Raw genomic sequence first — 15,765 nt, 5'->3', positions numbered from 1 at the left:
ATAAAAAAAAAACGTACGCCAACAGGCTACATGTATTGGCTGATGTACCACTGCCAACAAGTGCCTACAGTGCCACATGAAAAGAGGTGAGCATCTAAAAATGTGGATATCATCTGTGGTTAGACCAGGGTGCAACCAATGCTAATTGCCTTACCCATTACCCAATCACAAGACATCCCTTCCGTGTTGGTCTCTCATTGATTGATCAGTGATGAGGGTGGGGCCTGGTCAATGGGGCGTGGACCTCTTCCGTTCGCAGCTGGAATCTCGAGTGGCGCGCACTGTCCGTATTGTCTGCGCGAGGAAACGGAGGCTGGTGCGCTAGGATAGGCTGTAGACGACGCAGCTGTTGCTATTGTACTACGCTTGGGAAGCACCCTCGGGGGAACAACGGCAAGTAATTATCTTCGTTGACAATGACTATAGCGATATCATCATAAATATATGAATTAGAAAATAGAATTGAAAAAGTTAATCAATGGTACAGAAAATTAGTATGTCCAGGACGCCTTCGACCTCAACCCAGGAGATCCAAATGGACATGTTTGATCAACATCCACACGCACAGGTAAGCAGTATAGGCTACAACTCAATCCTACCCGGGAAATCATCACCGTAGGTTTGATGGTCAGTCCGCCTGTTTCTGAAGCTTTTGTTTAGACATTTTGACAGTCCACAGTTTGACTTGTCATAAAAGCAGGAAAGCAGGTGAACGATGTCAAACCAGCTGCGAATAAGATTTCATGGATTAGGCTATAATTCCCAGAGCAAAAAAACGTGTATGTGAACTGTATCAATAGGTCTAATAACCAGGGTAATAACAAAGTAATGATCATGTATTCTTAATCTATTATAGTAAAAGCATTAGTTTGGTCACAGAGGGCCACTAATATGGTAATTGCCTGTGGCTGCTGTGTGTCCCTTGGACGAATTTTCTTCTTCCGTTTCTCGTTACCAGCTGCTGCTGTTGTTCCACTTTCAAATAGAACCACAGGAATTATAGGCTCTGACATTTTAAAAAACATTTATGTGTTGAAAAATGTGTGTTATTTATGACATGACAATTACGATTTTTGGTTTGACCATTTGATGGTTCGCTTTCATTGTTTTCTTGGTGTAGTAAACAAAATGCAACAATTCCACAAAGCTGCCTATTATTATAGGCTTATGCTAAATGATGATTGATGAACGAACTCTGATGTCCTTTCTGCAATTAGCGCTATGTGCTACATGTTACTAGATGGATGAAGTCCCCAAGTGATGCAAGCCCCGCTGAGGTCTTAATGGGCTGTTTTGCCTTCATGCAGGAGTAAGGACACCTAATTCTGTTTAAATGGCTTTATACTCATAGGTATTGCATTGTTATTTCTTTGCTGCGAGGAACTGTCATGGCATCAAGGTGTTGTGGATTAATTCACCAACTTTTTTTTGAAATGAGAGGGGATGAATGCCATACACACTGGCAGACTCATTTAATGGAATAAGATCACACATAATTACCATATCATGTGTTATATTACCCTCCCTTAGAGACACGCCTATTCTGCCCTCCAGAAAACAGCATACTGGCTTTTGATAATTGCTATATCTGTGCTCATGCAATGTTTTCTTACACAACATGTTCAGAATGTAACTTTTTCTGTAGTTATAAATGGCATTCAGGAAGTTACAGTATATGATATCACTGGTTATGTGGGCATGATTGGTCATAAAATCGAATGAAGAAACTAAATATGAGAATGACCAGAACAAACCCGCCCACGCCAAACTCCATCATTGTCGCTCCACGGAAACCACGACATCACAGAAAAACAACACATACTGTATACAACCCAACGCCTCAAGCCTTGCCAAGTATGCATCCTGCACTCCTTCTCACTCTCCCACTCTTTCTCTCTCTACCTTCCCCATCATTCTTTCTATCTCTCCATCACTCTCTCTCTCTATCTCTCTATCTCTCTCTCTCTCTCTGACTGTTTTTAGCTGTCAGATTTCTATCCCTTGTGTGTTAGTGCTGTGCTGAGAGACAGATGGACCCCCTCCTTGTGTCATGTGGCAGGGAACGGTTTGTTTGTGGCACTCGGATCAATTAGATATAAAGTTCACGCAGACCTGCGGTGGGTCACGCTGGCATATTTATAACTCAGCTGTGGAGAGACGACCGGGGGACCACACTTGTAGGTTGCGTCCCAAATGGCACCATATTCCCTACATAGTGTACTTATTTTGACTAAAGCCCTGTGGCTCATGGTCAAAAGCAGTGCACTATATAGGGAAAATGGTGCCATTTGGGACCACACTAGTAATATCCTGGAGGAAAGGCCCCCCCGGCCCCCAGCAACACTGAATGGCAACAACCAACCCCAATAGAGACGGAAATACAGTGAGGGAAAAAAGTATTTGATCCCCTGCTGATTTTGTACGTTTGCCCACTGACAAAGAAATGATCAGTCTATAGTTTTAATGGTAGGTTTATTTGAACAGTGAGAGACAGAATAACAACAACAAAATCCAGAAAAACGCATGTTAAAAATGTTATAAATTAATTTGCATTTTAATGAGGGAAATAAGTATTTGACCCCCTCTCAATCAGAAAGATTTCTGGCTCCCAGGTGTCTTTTATACAGGTAACGAGCTGAGATTAGGAGCACACTCTTAAAGGGAGTGCTCCTAATCTCAGTTTGATACCTGTATAAAAGACACCTGTCCACAGAAGCAAACAATCAATCAGATTCCAAACTCTCCACCATGGCCAAGACCAAAGAGCTCTCCAAGGATGTCAGGAACAAGATTGTAGGCCTACACAAGGCTGGAATGGGCTACAAGACCATCGCCAAGCAGTTTGGTGAGAAGGTGACAACAGTTGGTGCGATTATTCGCAAATGGAAGAAACACAAAATAACTGTCAATCTCCCTCGGCCTGGGGCTCCATGCAAGATCTCACCTCGTGGAGTTGCAATGATCATGAGAACGGTGAGGAATCAGCCCAGAACTACACGGGAGGATCTTGTCAATGATCTCAAGGCAGCTGGGACCATAGTCACCAAGAAAACAATTGGTAACACACTACGTCGTGAAGGACTGAAATCCTGCAGCGCCCGCAAGGTCCCCCTGCTGAAGAAAGCACATATACAGGCCCGTCTGTAGTTTGCCAATGAACATCTGAATGATTCAGAGGAGAACTGGGTGAAAGTGTTGTGGTCAGATGAGACCAAAATCGATCTCTTTGGCATCAACTCAACTCGCCATGTTTGGAGGAGGAGGAATGCTGCCTATGACCCCAAGAACACCATCCCCACCGTCAAACATGGAGGTAGAAACATTATGCTTTGGGGGTGTTTTTCTGCTAAGGGGACAGGAAAACTTCACCTCATCAAAGGGACGATGGACGGGGCAACGTACCGTCAAATCTTGGGTGAGAACCTCCTTCCCTCAGCCAGAGCATTGAAAATGGGTCGTGGATGGGTATTCCAGCATGACAATCACCCAAAACACACGGCCAAGGCAACAAAGGAGTGGCTCAAGAAGAAGCACATTAAGGTCCTGGAGTGGCCTAGCCAGTCTCCAGACCTTAATCCCATAGAAAATCTGTGGAGGGAGCTGAAGGTTCGAGTTGCCAAACATCAGCCTCGAAACCTTAATGACTTGGAGAAGATCTGCAAAGAGGAGTGGGACAAAATCCCTCCTGAGATGTGTGCAAACCTGGTGGCCAACTACAAGAAACGTCTGACCTCTGTGATTGCCAACAATAGTTTTGCCACCAAGTACTAAGTCATGTTTTGCAGAGGGGTCAAATACTTATTTCCCTCATTCAAATGCAAATCAATTTATAACATTTTTGACATGTGTTTTTCTTGATTCTTTTGTTGTTATTCTGTCTCTCACTGTTCAAATAAACCTACCATTAAAATTATAGACTGATCATGTCTTTGTCAGTGGGCAAACGTACAAAATCAGCAGGGGATCAAATACTTTTTTCCCTCACTGTATGAGCAGGTGCCAGAGAATGCTGAACTGATCCAAATCATGCCTGAATACGATAACGCCGATTATAGATTGTGTTTGTTCTTCTGCAGGCAGCACCAGCGGAGGAGTGCTGTTGCTGTATGTTTGCCTGGAGAATGTTTGACTGTGCTCTGTTAAAGCTAGAAGACAGAGACACACCACAGGCTTGTCCTCCCATCCCTCCCCAGTTTACAGTTCCTGTCTAACAGAGCAGCGCTCGCGTCACACCCCCCTCTAATTAGTCACTTAGCCCTGGAGGTTGTTTACCAACAGGAAACCTCCCCTCCCTATGTCCCCTGTATGGCATTTCCCTGCCCTTTACTGTAGCCGTCCTCTCCTCGTGGCCAGCTCAATACAACCCACCCCACACCCCCCTCATCCCCTACAACTCAACTGTCAAGGATGCAGAAATCTTGTTGTGTTTTCTCCTTGCCTTCATCCTCTGAATATGATCTATAGTGTGTAGACCACAGAGGATGCTGCCCATGTCCGGGCCAGGGTTGTTGCGGCTGTTGAGGGCACATTTGTTTAAAGGTTGTCAGCACAGGCAGAGCTATACCTCTGTGGACTACAGTGCCCCGGCTCAGTGATGATGAGAGATGAGAAGGGAGCTGGACTACAGCTGGACTGGACCTCGAATCAAACTCAGATGGTCCATACCTCACACTGAGGAGTATTCCGATTAGAACTGTAGTAAAGTGTAGTGGTCTGATAAAGTTGGCCATAGCTGTGGGAGCAGGTGTGGGTGTGTGCGTGTGTGCATGCTTGCCTGCGTGTGAGTGTGTGTGGAGGTGGGGGTGGTTGGGTTGCTGGGAGCAGGTGTGTGGCGACATACTGTACAGTTTGTGCTCATAATGTGAGCATGATTTTGTACGTGAAAGAGAACATGGCTCTGAGAGGTTGATCATGTTTTTGAATGCAGGAATATGTCCCATGTGGGTGTCTACTTTTGAACATTGCACATATTCATGCATACAGTACGTGTGCGTGTGAGTGTATTGTATGTTCCTGTGTACTATTCTTGTGGCCTCAGCTTAGGCAGCGGTCCCTGTCCGTCTGTACACACAGGAGTGGCACAACCCACCAGTCTGATCCTTCAGGCTTCCTGATTGCCAACAAATGCAATTAGCCGGCACTGTGTATCCATGGTGATGTGGCCAGGGTGGGCAATAATGTAATGGAGGGCCCTACACAAGCCGGATAGGCCATTTGCCAGGGATCAGCCAATCAGATTACAGGGTCCCATCCTACATGAATAATGACAAGTAATGGAGGTTGAACATGAAGCTGAGCTAAGATGGTGGAGTCTACTGGTGCTGGGAGAAGCTCAGGACACATTAACTCCCATCTCTGGCAGCGCTCCATCTGTTCTGGTCATTGTCTGCTATGTCCCTGATGCTGTCCTGATCATAGTTACAGTATCATAAACAATTGAATTTTGTGGACTTAAAGTCTTGAGATTAATTTACCGCTAGAACAAAGCTGGGAGGTTTCATAATGTTTTCTCAACAGAAAAGATGTGAAAAAAACATTGTTCAAGTGCCCGATTTATTAAGACTTTTTTTTTGCGAAAGCTTCCTCTTTTTGATTTCTTGTCTCCTTATTTTCCTTCCTTCTAGGGAAAGTATTCCAAGCGGAAGAGCCGCTTCAAGCGCTCCGATGGAAGCACCTCCTCTGACACCACCTCCAACAGCTTTGTTCGGCAGGTAAGACCCCCTATTCGCCTTGTACAGTACCTTATACTATACTTGCCTGATTCCTCTGGTGATAAGTTCAAGAGATTCATAGGTGAGAATGGCCAGATGGATCAGTATGGATATCCTTCAGCACTGTGAGAGGCTTCTCTTATAAGTAACCCAAACACATTCACATGGTCACTCACACACAACCATCAAAGCTCTCTGCAGTTTGACTTACAATACACGTTGTTATCCTCTTACTCCTCCCCCTTTCCTTTCCTTCTTTCCCGTCTCATCTGCAATAGCTGTCTTAGTTCTTTTTTCCTTGTCCTATCTCTGTCACTTCTCATTTATGTTGCTCTCATAAACACAATTGATGCCTCTGCAGTCCTCCACAGTGGACACCCCCACCTACTCAGGACTCAGGATTCATGTTTTTCACTATGAATCAACAATAAACTGGTCAGATTGATGAAGCGTAGGGACTCCTGATTGAAATGTCCTGGTTCCGGGTCATGTAGGGCTCATACCCTCCCCAGCACACCACAACGCGCCCTCCCTGGTTCCCCGTGGTGCATTGATCAACACTGTCAGGGTGAGCCCATGGGAGCCTGCAATTCTCTTAGCAGCAGAGACAGGCTTTAGGAAGTATGTCTCCATGGGGGAAATGAACATAACGTACCACACAGAGACACTTCCTTTCCGGTGGTCTGGAGAGAGGGGAAGGGGGAAGGGGTTTAAGGTGACACACGTGTCACCTCTATCACAGCTCATCATGCAGACATTACATTTTATTAAAGCGGTCCTGTGTCATGCCACCATGCGTCCCCTTTTCCCTCCCCGACCTCTTCATTTGAGAGAGGAAACGTTTCGCCCCTGCCAAATTACATTAACCTGCTCGCTATGGGTGTCACTCAAAAAAATAACTCCCCTCTCTTGGCAGTGAACACAGGGAGTGTAGCCCTCCTGTGGATTCTAAAGGTTAGCTAGCTTCATCCTCTGTTGCACCCCTCCCCCTCCCTCCCCTACCCACTGGCACATCTCTTCATTAACTCTCTGTAAGTCTGCTCTGAGCCTGAAATGTACCGTAGGAGGGGCCATTGAAGTGGGTGTGTCCCAAATGGCACCCTATTCCCGATTTAGTGCACTACTTTTGACCAAGGCCCATATGTGATTATGTCGGACTGGTTCTCTGTGACCAGACATGGTGACTTTTAAACAGCCATAGGAACATGAATGATGAGAGAGGATTCCTGTTCATGATTGATGATAATATTCAGGATACCAACCTGATACAACCTGAATTTGCAGTAAACACTGTATTTAGATGTCATAATGCACTATGTAGATAGGCTATGTCTATGTATGTAGCTAGCTGCACTGTATATGTTTGCCCCCTCTTGCGCAACTGCGAGCTGAACACTCTTAAGCTTTAGTCTCACACACACTGTCACACAATCAGCCAGCGGTGGAGCCTGTACACTGGCCTGGTTTCCATGGCAACCGGCACACTGAATCTCCCCCCAGTGTGCAGGCGCAGTGGGATGGAGAGGAGGAGGAGGAGAGGATGTTTAGATGGATTAGTGTGTGTACGCAAGAATACAGTACTTTAGATACACAGGGAGTGGCAGGCATGTAGTAATGGGCACCATTACTAGCTGGGATTGTAACCTGGGAAAGAAGAGGCAATATGGATGTGGAAGACACAAGATGTAGATCAGATTCACCTCTTGTCACCTCCTTGGCTCTTTGGAATTGTTCATCGCTGTTACAATGTCTGGGCTGACCGAAGATGATTTGAGGATTAAATTCTACATCTTCTCTCTCTCTTTATCTATCCATGTCTTTCTCTATTTCTCTCTCTCTCTCTCTCTCTCTTCTCTCTCTCTTTCTCTCTCTCTCTTCTCTCTCTCACATGCGCACACAAACACACACACATATTCAGATGAGTTTTTGTGATCAATACAGTGCTGTCCAGCAATGCCCTCCAGCTATACTAACATAGAGACATGAGATGAGCTGACCCCCAACACAACACAGTCAGTGAAGGACCATAATCACTCTGGCATCCCTGGGGGCTCATTCACTGGGGTTCAGTTTCCTTGTTTTACCATTCAGAGCAACTGCGTCAGTCCAACACTATTAGGTCATGATGAAGAGGGCACAACAAAGCCTATTCCCCCTCAGGAGACTTTTAGATTTGGCATGGGTCCTCAGATCCTCAAAAAGTTATACAGCTGCACCATCGAGAGCATCCTGACTGGTTGCATCACTGCCTGGTATGGCAACTGCTCAGCCTCCGACCGCAAGGCACTACAAATGGTAGTGCGTATGGCCCAGTACATTACTGGGGTCAAGCGTCCTGCCATCCAGCACCTCTATACCAGGCGGTGTCAGAGAAAGACCCTAAAAATTGTCAAAGACTCCAGCCACCCTAGTCATAGACTGTTCTCTCTGCTACCGCACGGCAAGCAGTACCGGAGCGCCAAGTCTAGGTCCAAAAGGCTTCTTAACAGCTTCTACCCCCAAGCCATAAGACTCCTGAACAGCTAATCAAATGGCTACCCAGACTATTTGCATTGTCCCCCCCCCACCCCCTATTTTACGCTGCTGCTACTCTCTGTTTATTATCTATGCATAGTCACTTTAACTATACCTACATGTACATATTACCTCAATTACCTCGACTAACCGGTGCCCCCGCACATTGACTCAGTACCCCCTGTATATAGCCTCGCTACTGTTATTTTTACTGTTATTTTACAGCTTTTATTTTTTACTTATCTATTGTTTACTTAACACTTATTTTTCTTAGCGCTGCATTGTTGGTTAAGAGCTTGTAAGTAAGCATTTCACGGTAAAGTCTACACCTGTTGTATTTGGCGCATGTGACAAATAACATTTTATTTGATTTGATTTGAATCACAGAATATTATTTTTGACGGCACCAGGGTCAGGTCAATTGGCTGTTTCACAATAGAGGGGGCGACTTGCATTACGGAAAAGAAAGCTGCTTCAAGCTCAGGACAAATAAATGAAATTCTCCGACCGTAATGTTCACAGGATGGAGCCTATCTTAATAACAATATACCCTAAAATCACCTCGGCTCATTTGAGTGAGGAGAATTTGATAAACCGATAGTTACAATTTCCTCCATCTTAGTGGCAGTTAGTCAATTTTCCTCATTCATAGTTTTTCGCTCTGATGATTTTTCTCAGCTGTGTGGGAGAGAAATCCTGCTATGGTGTATGTTCCTTTTCCATTTGAAGAGAAAATGTAATCAGTCCTTCTGTCAGTGCAGCCTGGCATTAGGCAGCTTCTCTGTGAGGAGAGGGAACAGAACAGTAGTTTGAGTGGCTGACACTTGGGAGTGGCTCTGAGAATACTAGCCTGCCTGGCTGCCTGTCTCTGGCAATCTGTTCCTCATGCTGTGGCCTGGCTGGCTGGCTGCCTGTTCATCACCAGTCAGTCAACCACTTTTGTGTCGCTATGGTGAGGCACCTGTCACAGCTTCAGAGGTTGCCCCCTGCTGGTGGAATAGAGAGACACCCTCTAACCCTCCACCCCGCCTCCACTTAATTAATTAGGTTTTAGAGTCATAAAGCAACTGAGGAAAAAACAAATTGCTAGTGTGTATACCATTGAATGAAGAAGAAAAATTCAATTTTTGTCAACTCCGTAAAACATAATCTCCGTCAGATTGTTGTCTAACGTAAACTCCATCAGAGTGCTGAAAGATCTAATAGAATGGTTGTTTTTATTATGGATTTTCAAATGAATCATTTTCCATATTTTACAAATGTTTGTATTGAACTTTTATTTTGAGAGGCAAAAATATGTTTGTTTTGAGTATCTGTTGTCAACTCCGTCAGTGGCTTGTCAACTCTGTCACTGATGACTAACCCCTTAAGATTCAGAAAAAAATATTTTAATCACTGTTCTGCAACATATGCTTAAGCAATTGAGGTATTTGCTGTGCTAGACCTAAGGGTTTGCTTTATAAATGTTGTCTTATGTTCTAAATCTAGAAAAACATGCCAAAATGCTAAAGAAATTAGCCCTGGAGCATTTAATAGTGCTATAAAACAAAATAAAAAAAGTTTGGAGATTTGGATTACATATTTGAATATCTAACGTTAGAATTAGAATTGCTCTGACCTTGCGGGGGGCCCCGCGAAAATGTGCTACGCCACTGCTGATGTTTTGCCGGTGTCAGAGGTGGAACTTCTTTGGAGCTGTCAAATCGGTGAGCAGCAACTCTTGTGGTCATTGTCACGAAGCCACATCCGTTCCACTCGCGTTAGAAATTAAAAACGAGAAAGTGTAGGCTATATAGAAATCATGACGCTCAAATTGAAAATCATTCAACCAAATAATGAGGATTTCTATCAGACTAATCGAGGTGTAGATTACATCTCACATTCCAGTGTTTGAACTTGTAAACACGGCTGCATGGGATTTCTCTTAGTGCGACTCCGTGCAGCCAATGGCTTTGTCTGCTTTAGGTACAGTATAATGCGGGGAGCTGCTTGTGGATTGGACAGCTCTAACACAGTTCCAAATCATCAGCTATGCGGATGTCGACTAAAGCAGATATGATTGAATCGGGCCCTTAGTTTAGAAGGCTGGAGCCATTTGAACACTGACTGACTGCTGACTGGCTGGCTGGCTGCCTCGCTGGGCCAAAGAGTTTAAGTTCAATTAAAGATCTTCACTAATCTGCCGACTTGTCTTCACTTATCTGCTGACTACTTGAATTGATCTAAGTTCGCTTATCTGCTTTCAGATTGATGAAGAAGTATGATCATTACATAAGGAACTGAGTATGATCTAAAGAAGAAGTGACATTTTCATTAGTTCATGATAGTGGAAGCTGAAATAATCCATTGTAGTGCAACACTTAAAGTTAGTAGGTATTGTATCTAGTTTGTGTAGCTGGAACAGGTATGCCACCTGTTGCCTGAACTTAATCAAAGACAGATTTGAGAATAAACCTGTGTGGCCTTGAAAGTTGTCGGTTTTATTCCCCTTGTCTTTAGGGGATACTCTCACTGACTGACTGACTCACTGACTGACTGACTGACTCACTGACTGACTGACTCATTGACTGACTGACTGACTCACTGACTGACTGACTCATTGACTGACTGACTGACTCACTGACTGACTGAGTAACATAAAATAAATTCCTCACCTCCTGGGTGCTGACTGGTTCCAAGTGTGCTGTCATATTATTGTGCACTGGATGTCCTTGTTGCTGCCACTGATACACTGTTCACCCCTCCCTCCTCACGCCCCCCGCCCCGCCCATCTATTCACGTCCTCCCCTCTAACCCCATATCATCCCCTTGTTTGATGTCCTGTTCCGGGTATAGAGAGAGAGAGAGCAGGATAGAGGAAAGGGTTTTTCCTGCCCCAGCCCCACGTCAGTGGGGGCATTGAATGGCTGACGGCTGCATACCAAGCCTCCTTCTGGTGCTCGCTGCGTTGCGTTTCACGGCCCTGTTTCTGTCCTGCCAGGGCTAAATATAATTCCCCAGTTTGCAAATGTAGCACAAGTCCTGCAACCCGACCCCCCCACCCCTCCCGTCACCAGTCCCAGCTCCCTCACTCCCCTCTCCCTTCCTCCATACACAAGGTTCAGGTTCTTGGAGGTGGGGGTGTGTGTTAGGAGGGTTAGGGGGTTAGGAGAGCACTCTCCTATTTTCACACATACAGTACTCTCTCTCTGGCTCTCTCTCTATTAGACACACACACACACATACTTTTGGACTTACACATTTGCCGTCACGGTCTCTCTCTTTCTCTCACACACACACACACGCACACACACACACTGCTGTTCCTTGGTGTGGATTGTGGCTTTGCCCCCCTGGTTTGCCGTGGTATGGAGCAGACCGACAGGTATCGCAGGCCCGGCATGGTAAGACAGATCTGGCTAAATCTTGACACTTTTGGTGAGTGTGTTTTGGCACCCGGTCCGGAAAGGACGCCTTGCCGTACTGTAAGAGTGTGTGTTGGAGTATGTGTGTCTGAGAGACTATTGTGGGTGAGTGTGTCAGAGAGTATTGAAATTTAGGTTGGTGGAAAGGACACATGAACTTAGAAAAAAGTTTTGGATGCGCCATTTCCTGGTCTCTCTCATTCTCTCTCTCGCTTTCTTTGATCCTGTTCTTTCGCCTGCGTTGTGTGATTCCATTTTGGGCTGGGCCACAGCTGCAGGAAAGGCGCTGGGTTTTAAATTAGACTTCCAGTCCCCCTGGTAGCCTGCCTGCCTGCTGAGGGACCCATCAGACTCACTGTCCGAGACCCTAGCCCATACAGCCATTTTATGAAGCTTCTATCTCTCTCTCTGTGTCCTGTCCTGTCCCAGCTGGTCCCAGCCTGGATCCCCAGAGACACAGATCACAGAGTCACTAACATCAGTGTTTCCTGACAAAGCGTGTCCATGAGAATGTAATGATTTTGACCTCCACAAGTTTCAGACAGAGTGCTATATTTATGTTTCTTGATAGGGGGACCTCTAGGAGGGTATTTTCTGACGTTTTAGTGCTTTTTAATGTTACATTTCCTAGGCTTGTCGTCATTGTTTTTTTTTTGAGTACCTGTTAAGTGCTGTATGTCTCAACAGTATAATTAGTAGTACTTGGCAAGTCTATCTGATATTACCTTGTCCTTTTTCTAAAGTCAATGTTGATATTACTTAATTAGTGCCCACCTTGAGCTGAATCACTTCTCTGTGTATTTGTGGTGAGGTCTGTACATTTACATTACATTTTAGTCATTTAGCAGACGCTCTTATCCAGAGCGACTTACAGTTAGTGAGTGCAAACATTATTCTTTTTTATATATATATTTTTTTTTACTGGCCCCCCTGTACATGACTCACGTTACTTTAGTTGTCTCTCTCTCTCAGCACTGCAGGGCCTTTTTAGATAGCAGTTCACAAAGTCCAGCCCGTTGTCACGACAACAGCACACATCGCGAGCCAAGGCACATGGCCAATTACACATTGGGAAGCGCCACTGGCCATCACTAGACACAGAACGTCTCTAACACTCCTCTCTTAATACATGTTAGCTACCAACCTGGCGTTCTGCTTCTCCATACCTGTTGCTTTGTAATCCTCTAGAAAAGTGTTGCTCTTTGTTGTTGCTTGTTGTTCTTTAGTTCCACCGCTGACTGGTGTTGTACCTACTGTTTATGATGTGAAACCCCTGTAGAATTGGGATTGAGCCTGGGCTGATCAGGGATTCTGTCCGTCTCGCTCTCTGCTTTCTGTCTGAGTGTGTGTTTGCCCTGTCTCTGACTGTGTTTACAGCTGGGTGGACTGTTTGCTCCGATCACACAGAGGGCAGGAGGGAGTGCAGGAGGAGAGAGGCAGAAATACAGCCTACGGGAGTAGGGAGAGATTGTGATCTTGTCAGGATTAGAATGTCATAGTGGTTAATCATACAAGTGGTTTGGTCTGTTATTATATTTCACTTCAGTATCTTTTCTTACTAAATGTTCAATCTTATTTCACTCTGTCGCACACTCCTCATTCTCACTTTTAATCTTAGTAGTTTTTATATCTTTAGATCTTTAGATCATCATCAAGGCAAGAGGCATATGACTTTACAACACTTATTATCTGTTCTCCTGCAGTCACAAAGGAGGACACTAGATACATGCATATACTATTCACCCACACATACTGTATACAGTGAGCTCCAAAAGTATTGGGACAGTGACACATTTTTTGTTGTTTTGGCTCAGTACTTCAGCACTTTGTATTTGATATGATACAATGAGGTTAAAGTGCAGACTGTCAGCTTTAATTTGAGGGTATTTTAATCAATACAGTTGAAAAATTACACTTTTTGTACATAGTCCCCCCATTTTAGGTGTGTATTAAAGTAGTCAAGTTTAGTAATTGGTCCCATATTACATCAAGCTTGTGACTCTTCAAATTTGTTAGATGCATTTGCTGTTTGTTTTGGTTGTGTTTCAGATTACTTTGTGCCCAATAGAAACTAATGGTAAATTATTTATTGTCATTTTGGAGTCACTTTTATTGTAAATAAGAATAGAATATGTTTCTAAACACTACATTAATGTGGATGCTACCATGATTACAGATAATCCTGAATGAATCGTGAATAATTATGAGTGAGAAAATTACAGACGCACAAATATCATACCACCAAGACATGCTAACTTCTCACCATTACAATAACAGGGGAGGTTAGCATTTTTTGGGGGGGAGGGGGGGGTATGATATTTGTGCGTCTGTAACTTTCTCACTCATCATTATTCACGATTCATTCAGAATTATCCTTAATCATGGTAGCATCCACATTAATGTAGAAGTGTTTAGAAAAATATGCTGTAGCCTATAGATGCAATGTACTCATCTCCAGTCCATAACAGTGGGTTACCATTCTCCCTCTTCCATCATGCCATCACGTATTGGAACAGGTAGCAAGGGCTTCATTGCATCAGAAGAGGCAACATCGTTAACATAATTTCTCCCCTCGAGGCAACGCTTTTCACCCCTCATTATTCAAAGCTCTTGTCTTTCACACTCCCACTCTTTCCTTTTTCCTCTCTCTCTCGCTCTTTCTCTCTCTCTCTCTCTCCCTCCCTTTCCTCACTCTCTTTCTCTCTCGCTCCTCCCCCTCTTTCTCTCCCCCAATTTGTTCGATATCAGAGCTAAGCAGGTGTGAATTCATCCCAGTAGAATCCACTTTGCAGATGAAGAGAGCAGGAGAAGAAAGGTCTGATAATTACAGCATCTCACCTCTCATACCTCCATGTCTCCGTCTTTTCATCAGACTAGCCCTGCCTACTAGCTCTGCCTACTAGCCCTGCCTACTAGCTCTGCCTACTAGCCCTGCCTACTAGCCCTGCCTACTAGCCCTGCCTACTAGCCCTGCCTACTAGCCCTGCCTACTAGCCCTGCCTACTAGCTCTGCCTACTAGCCCTGCCTACTAGCTCTGCCCAGCTCTGCCTACTAGCTCTGCCTACTAGCCCTGCCTACTAGCCCTGCCTACTAGCTCTGCCTACTAGCCCTGCCTACTAGCTCTGCCTACTAGCCCTGCCTACTAGCTCTGCCCAGCTCTGCCTACTAGCCCTGCCTACTAGCTCTGCCTACTAGCGCTGCCTACTAGCCCTGCCTACTAGCTCTGCCTACTAGCCCTGCCTACTAGCTCTGCCTACTAGCCCTGCCTACTAGCCCTGCCTACTAGCTCTGCCCAGCTCTGCCTACTAGCTCTGCCCAGCTCTGCCTACTAGCCCTGCCTACTAGCTCTGCCTACTAGCTCTGCCTACTAGCGCTGCCTACTAGCCCTGCCTACTAGCTCTGCCTACTAGCCCTGCCTACTAGCTCTGCCTACTAGCCCTGCCTACTAGCTCTGCCTACTAGCCCTGCCTACTAGCTCTGCCTACTAGCTCTGCCCAGCTCTGCCTACTAGCTCTGCCCAGCTCTGCCTACTAGCCCTGCCTACTAGCTCTGCCTACTAGCTCTGCCCAGCTCTGCCTACTAGCTCTGCCTACTAGCTCTGCCTACTAGCTCTGCCCAGCTCTGCCTACTAGCTCTGCCCAGCTCTGCCTACTAGCTCTGCCCAGCTCTGCCTACTAGCTCTGCCCAGCTCTGCCTACTAGCTCTGCCCAGCTCTGCCTACTAGCTCTGCCCAGCTCTGCCTACTAGCTCTGCCCAGCTCTGCCTACTAGCTCTGCCCAGCTCTGCCTACTAGCTCTGCCCAGCTCTGCCTACTAGCTCTGCCCAGCTCTGCCTACTAGCTCTGCCCAGCTCTGCCTACTAGCTCTGCCCAGCTCTGCCTACTAGCTCTGCCCAGCTCTGCCTACTAGCCCTGCCTACTAGCTCTGCCCAGCTCTGCCTACTAGCTCTGCCCAGCTCTGCCTACTAGCTCTGCCCAGCTCCCCTGGACAAAATCCAGAGAACAAACATTTACATAATTCCAACCTAACAGCAGTGCAGCTTGATTATTAATCATTGGTCCATTGTTATCTGATCAATTCATGTGTTTGCTGCTCCTTTGGATTTTGGGGTACAGTAACCTTACTGATATTTCTAC

General features: G+C 45.5%; 1 protein-coding gene across 1 annotated transcript in view; it reads left to right on the top strand.

Annotated features, from left to right (window-relative positions):
• Window positions 1-478: 478 nt before the first annotated feature.
• Window positions 479-15,765, top strand: part of LOC311138200 (voltage-dependent L-type calcium channel subunit beta-1-like) — a gene marked incomplete at both ends in the record, with an annotated part of 34,909 nt that continues 19,622 nt past the window's right edge. Inside the window, 2 exons of the mRNA XM_084172876.1 lie at window positions 479-568; window positions 5,625-5,711. Coding sequence (XP_084029002.1) covers window positions 479-568; window positions 5,625-5,711 — 177 coding nt within the window. The remainder of the gene's footprint in view (window positions 569-5,624; window positions 5,712-15,765) is intronic.

Source organism: Coregonus lavaretus (assembly GCF_964263955.1).
Source record: "Coregonus lavaretus genome assembly, chromosome: 2".
NCBI lineage: Eukaryota > Metazoa > Chordata > Actinopteri > Salmoniformes > Salmonidae > Coregonus > Coregonus lavaretus.
This window is presented reverse-complemented; position numbering and strand designations above follow the sequence as displayed.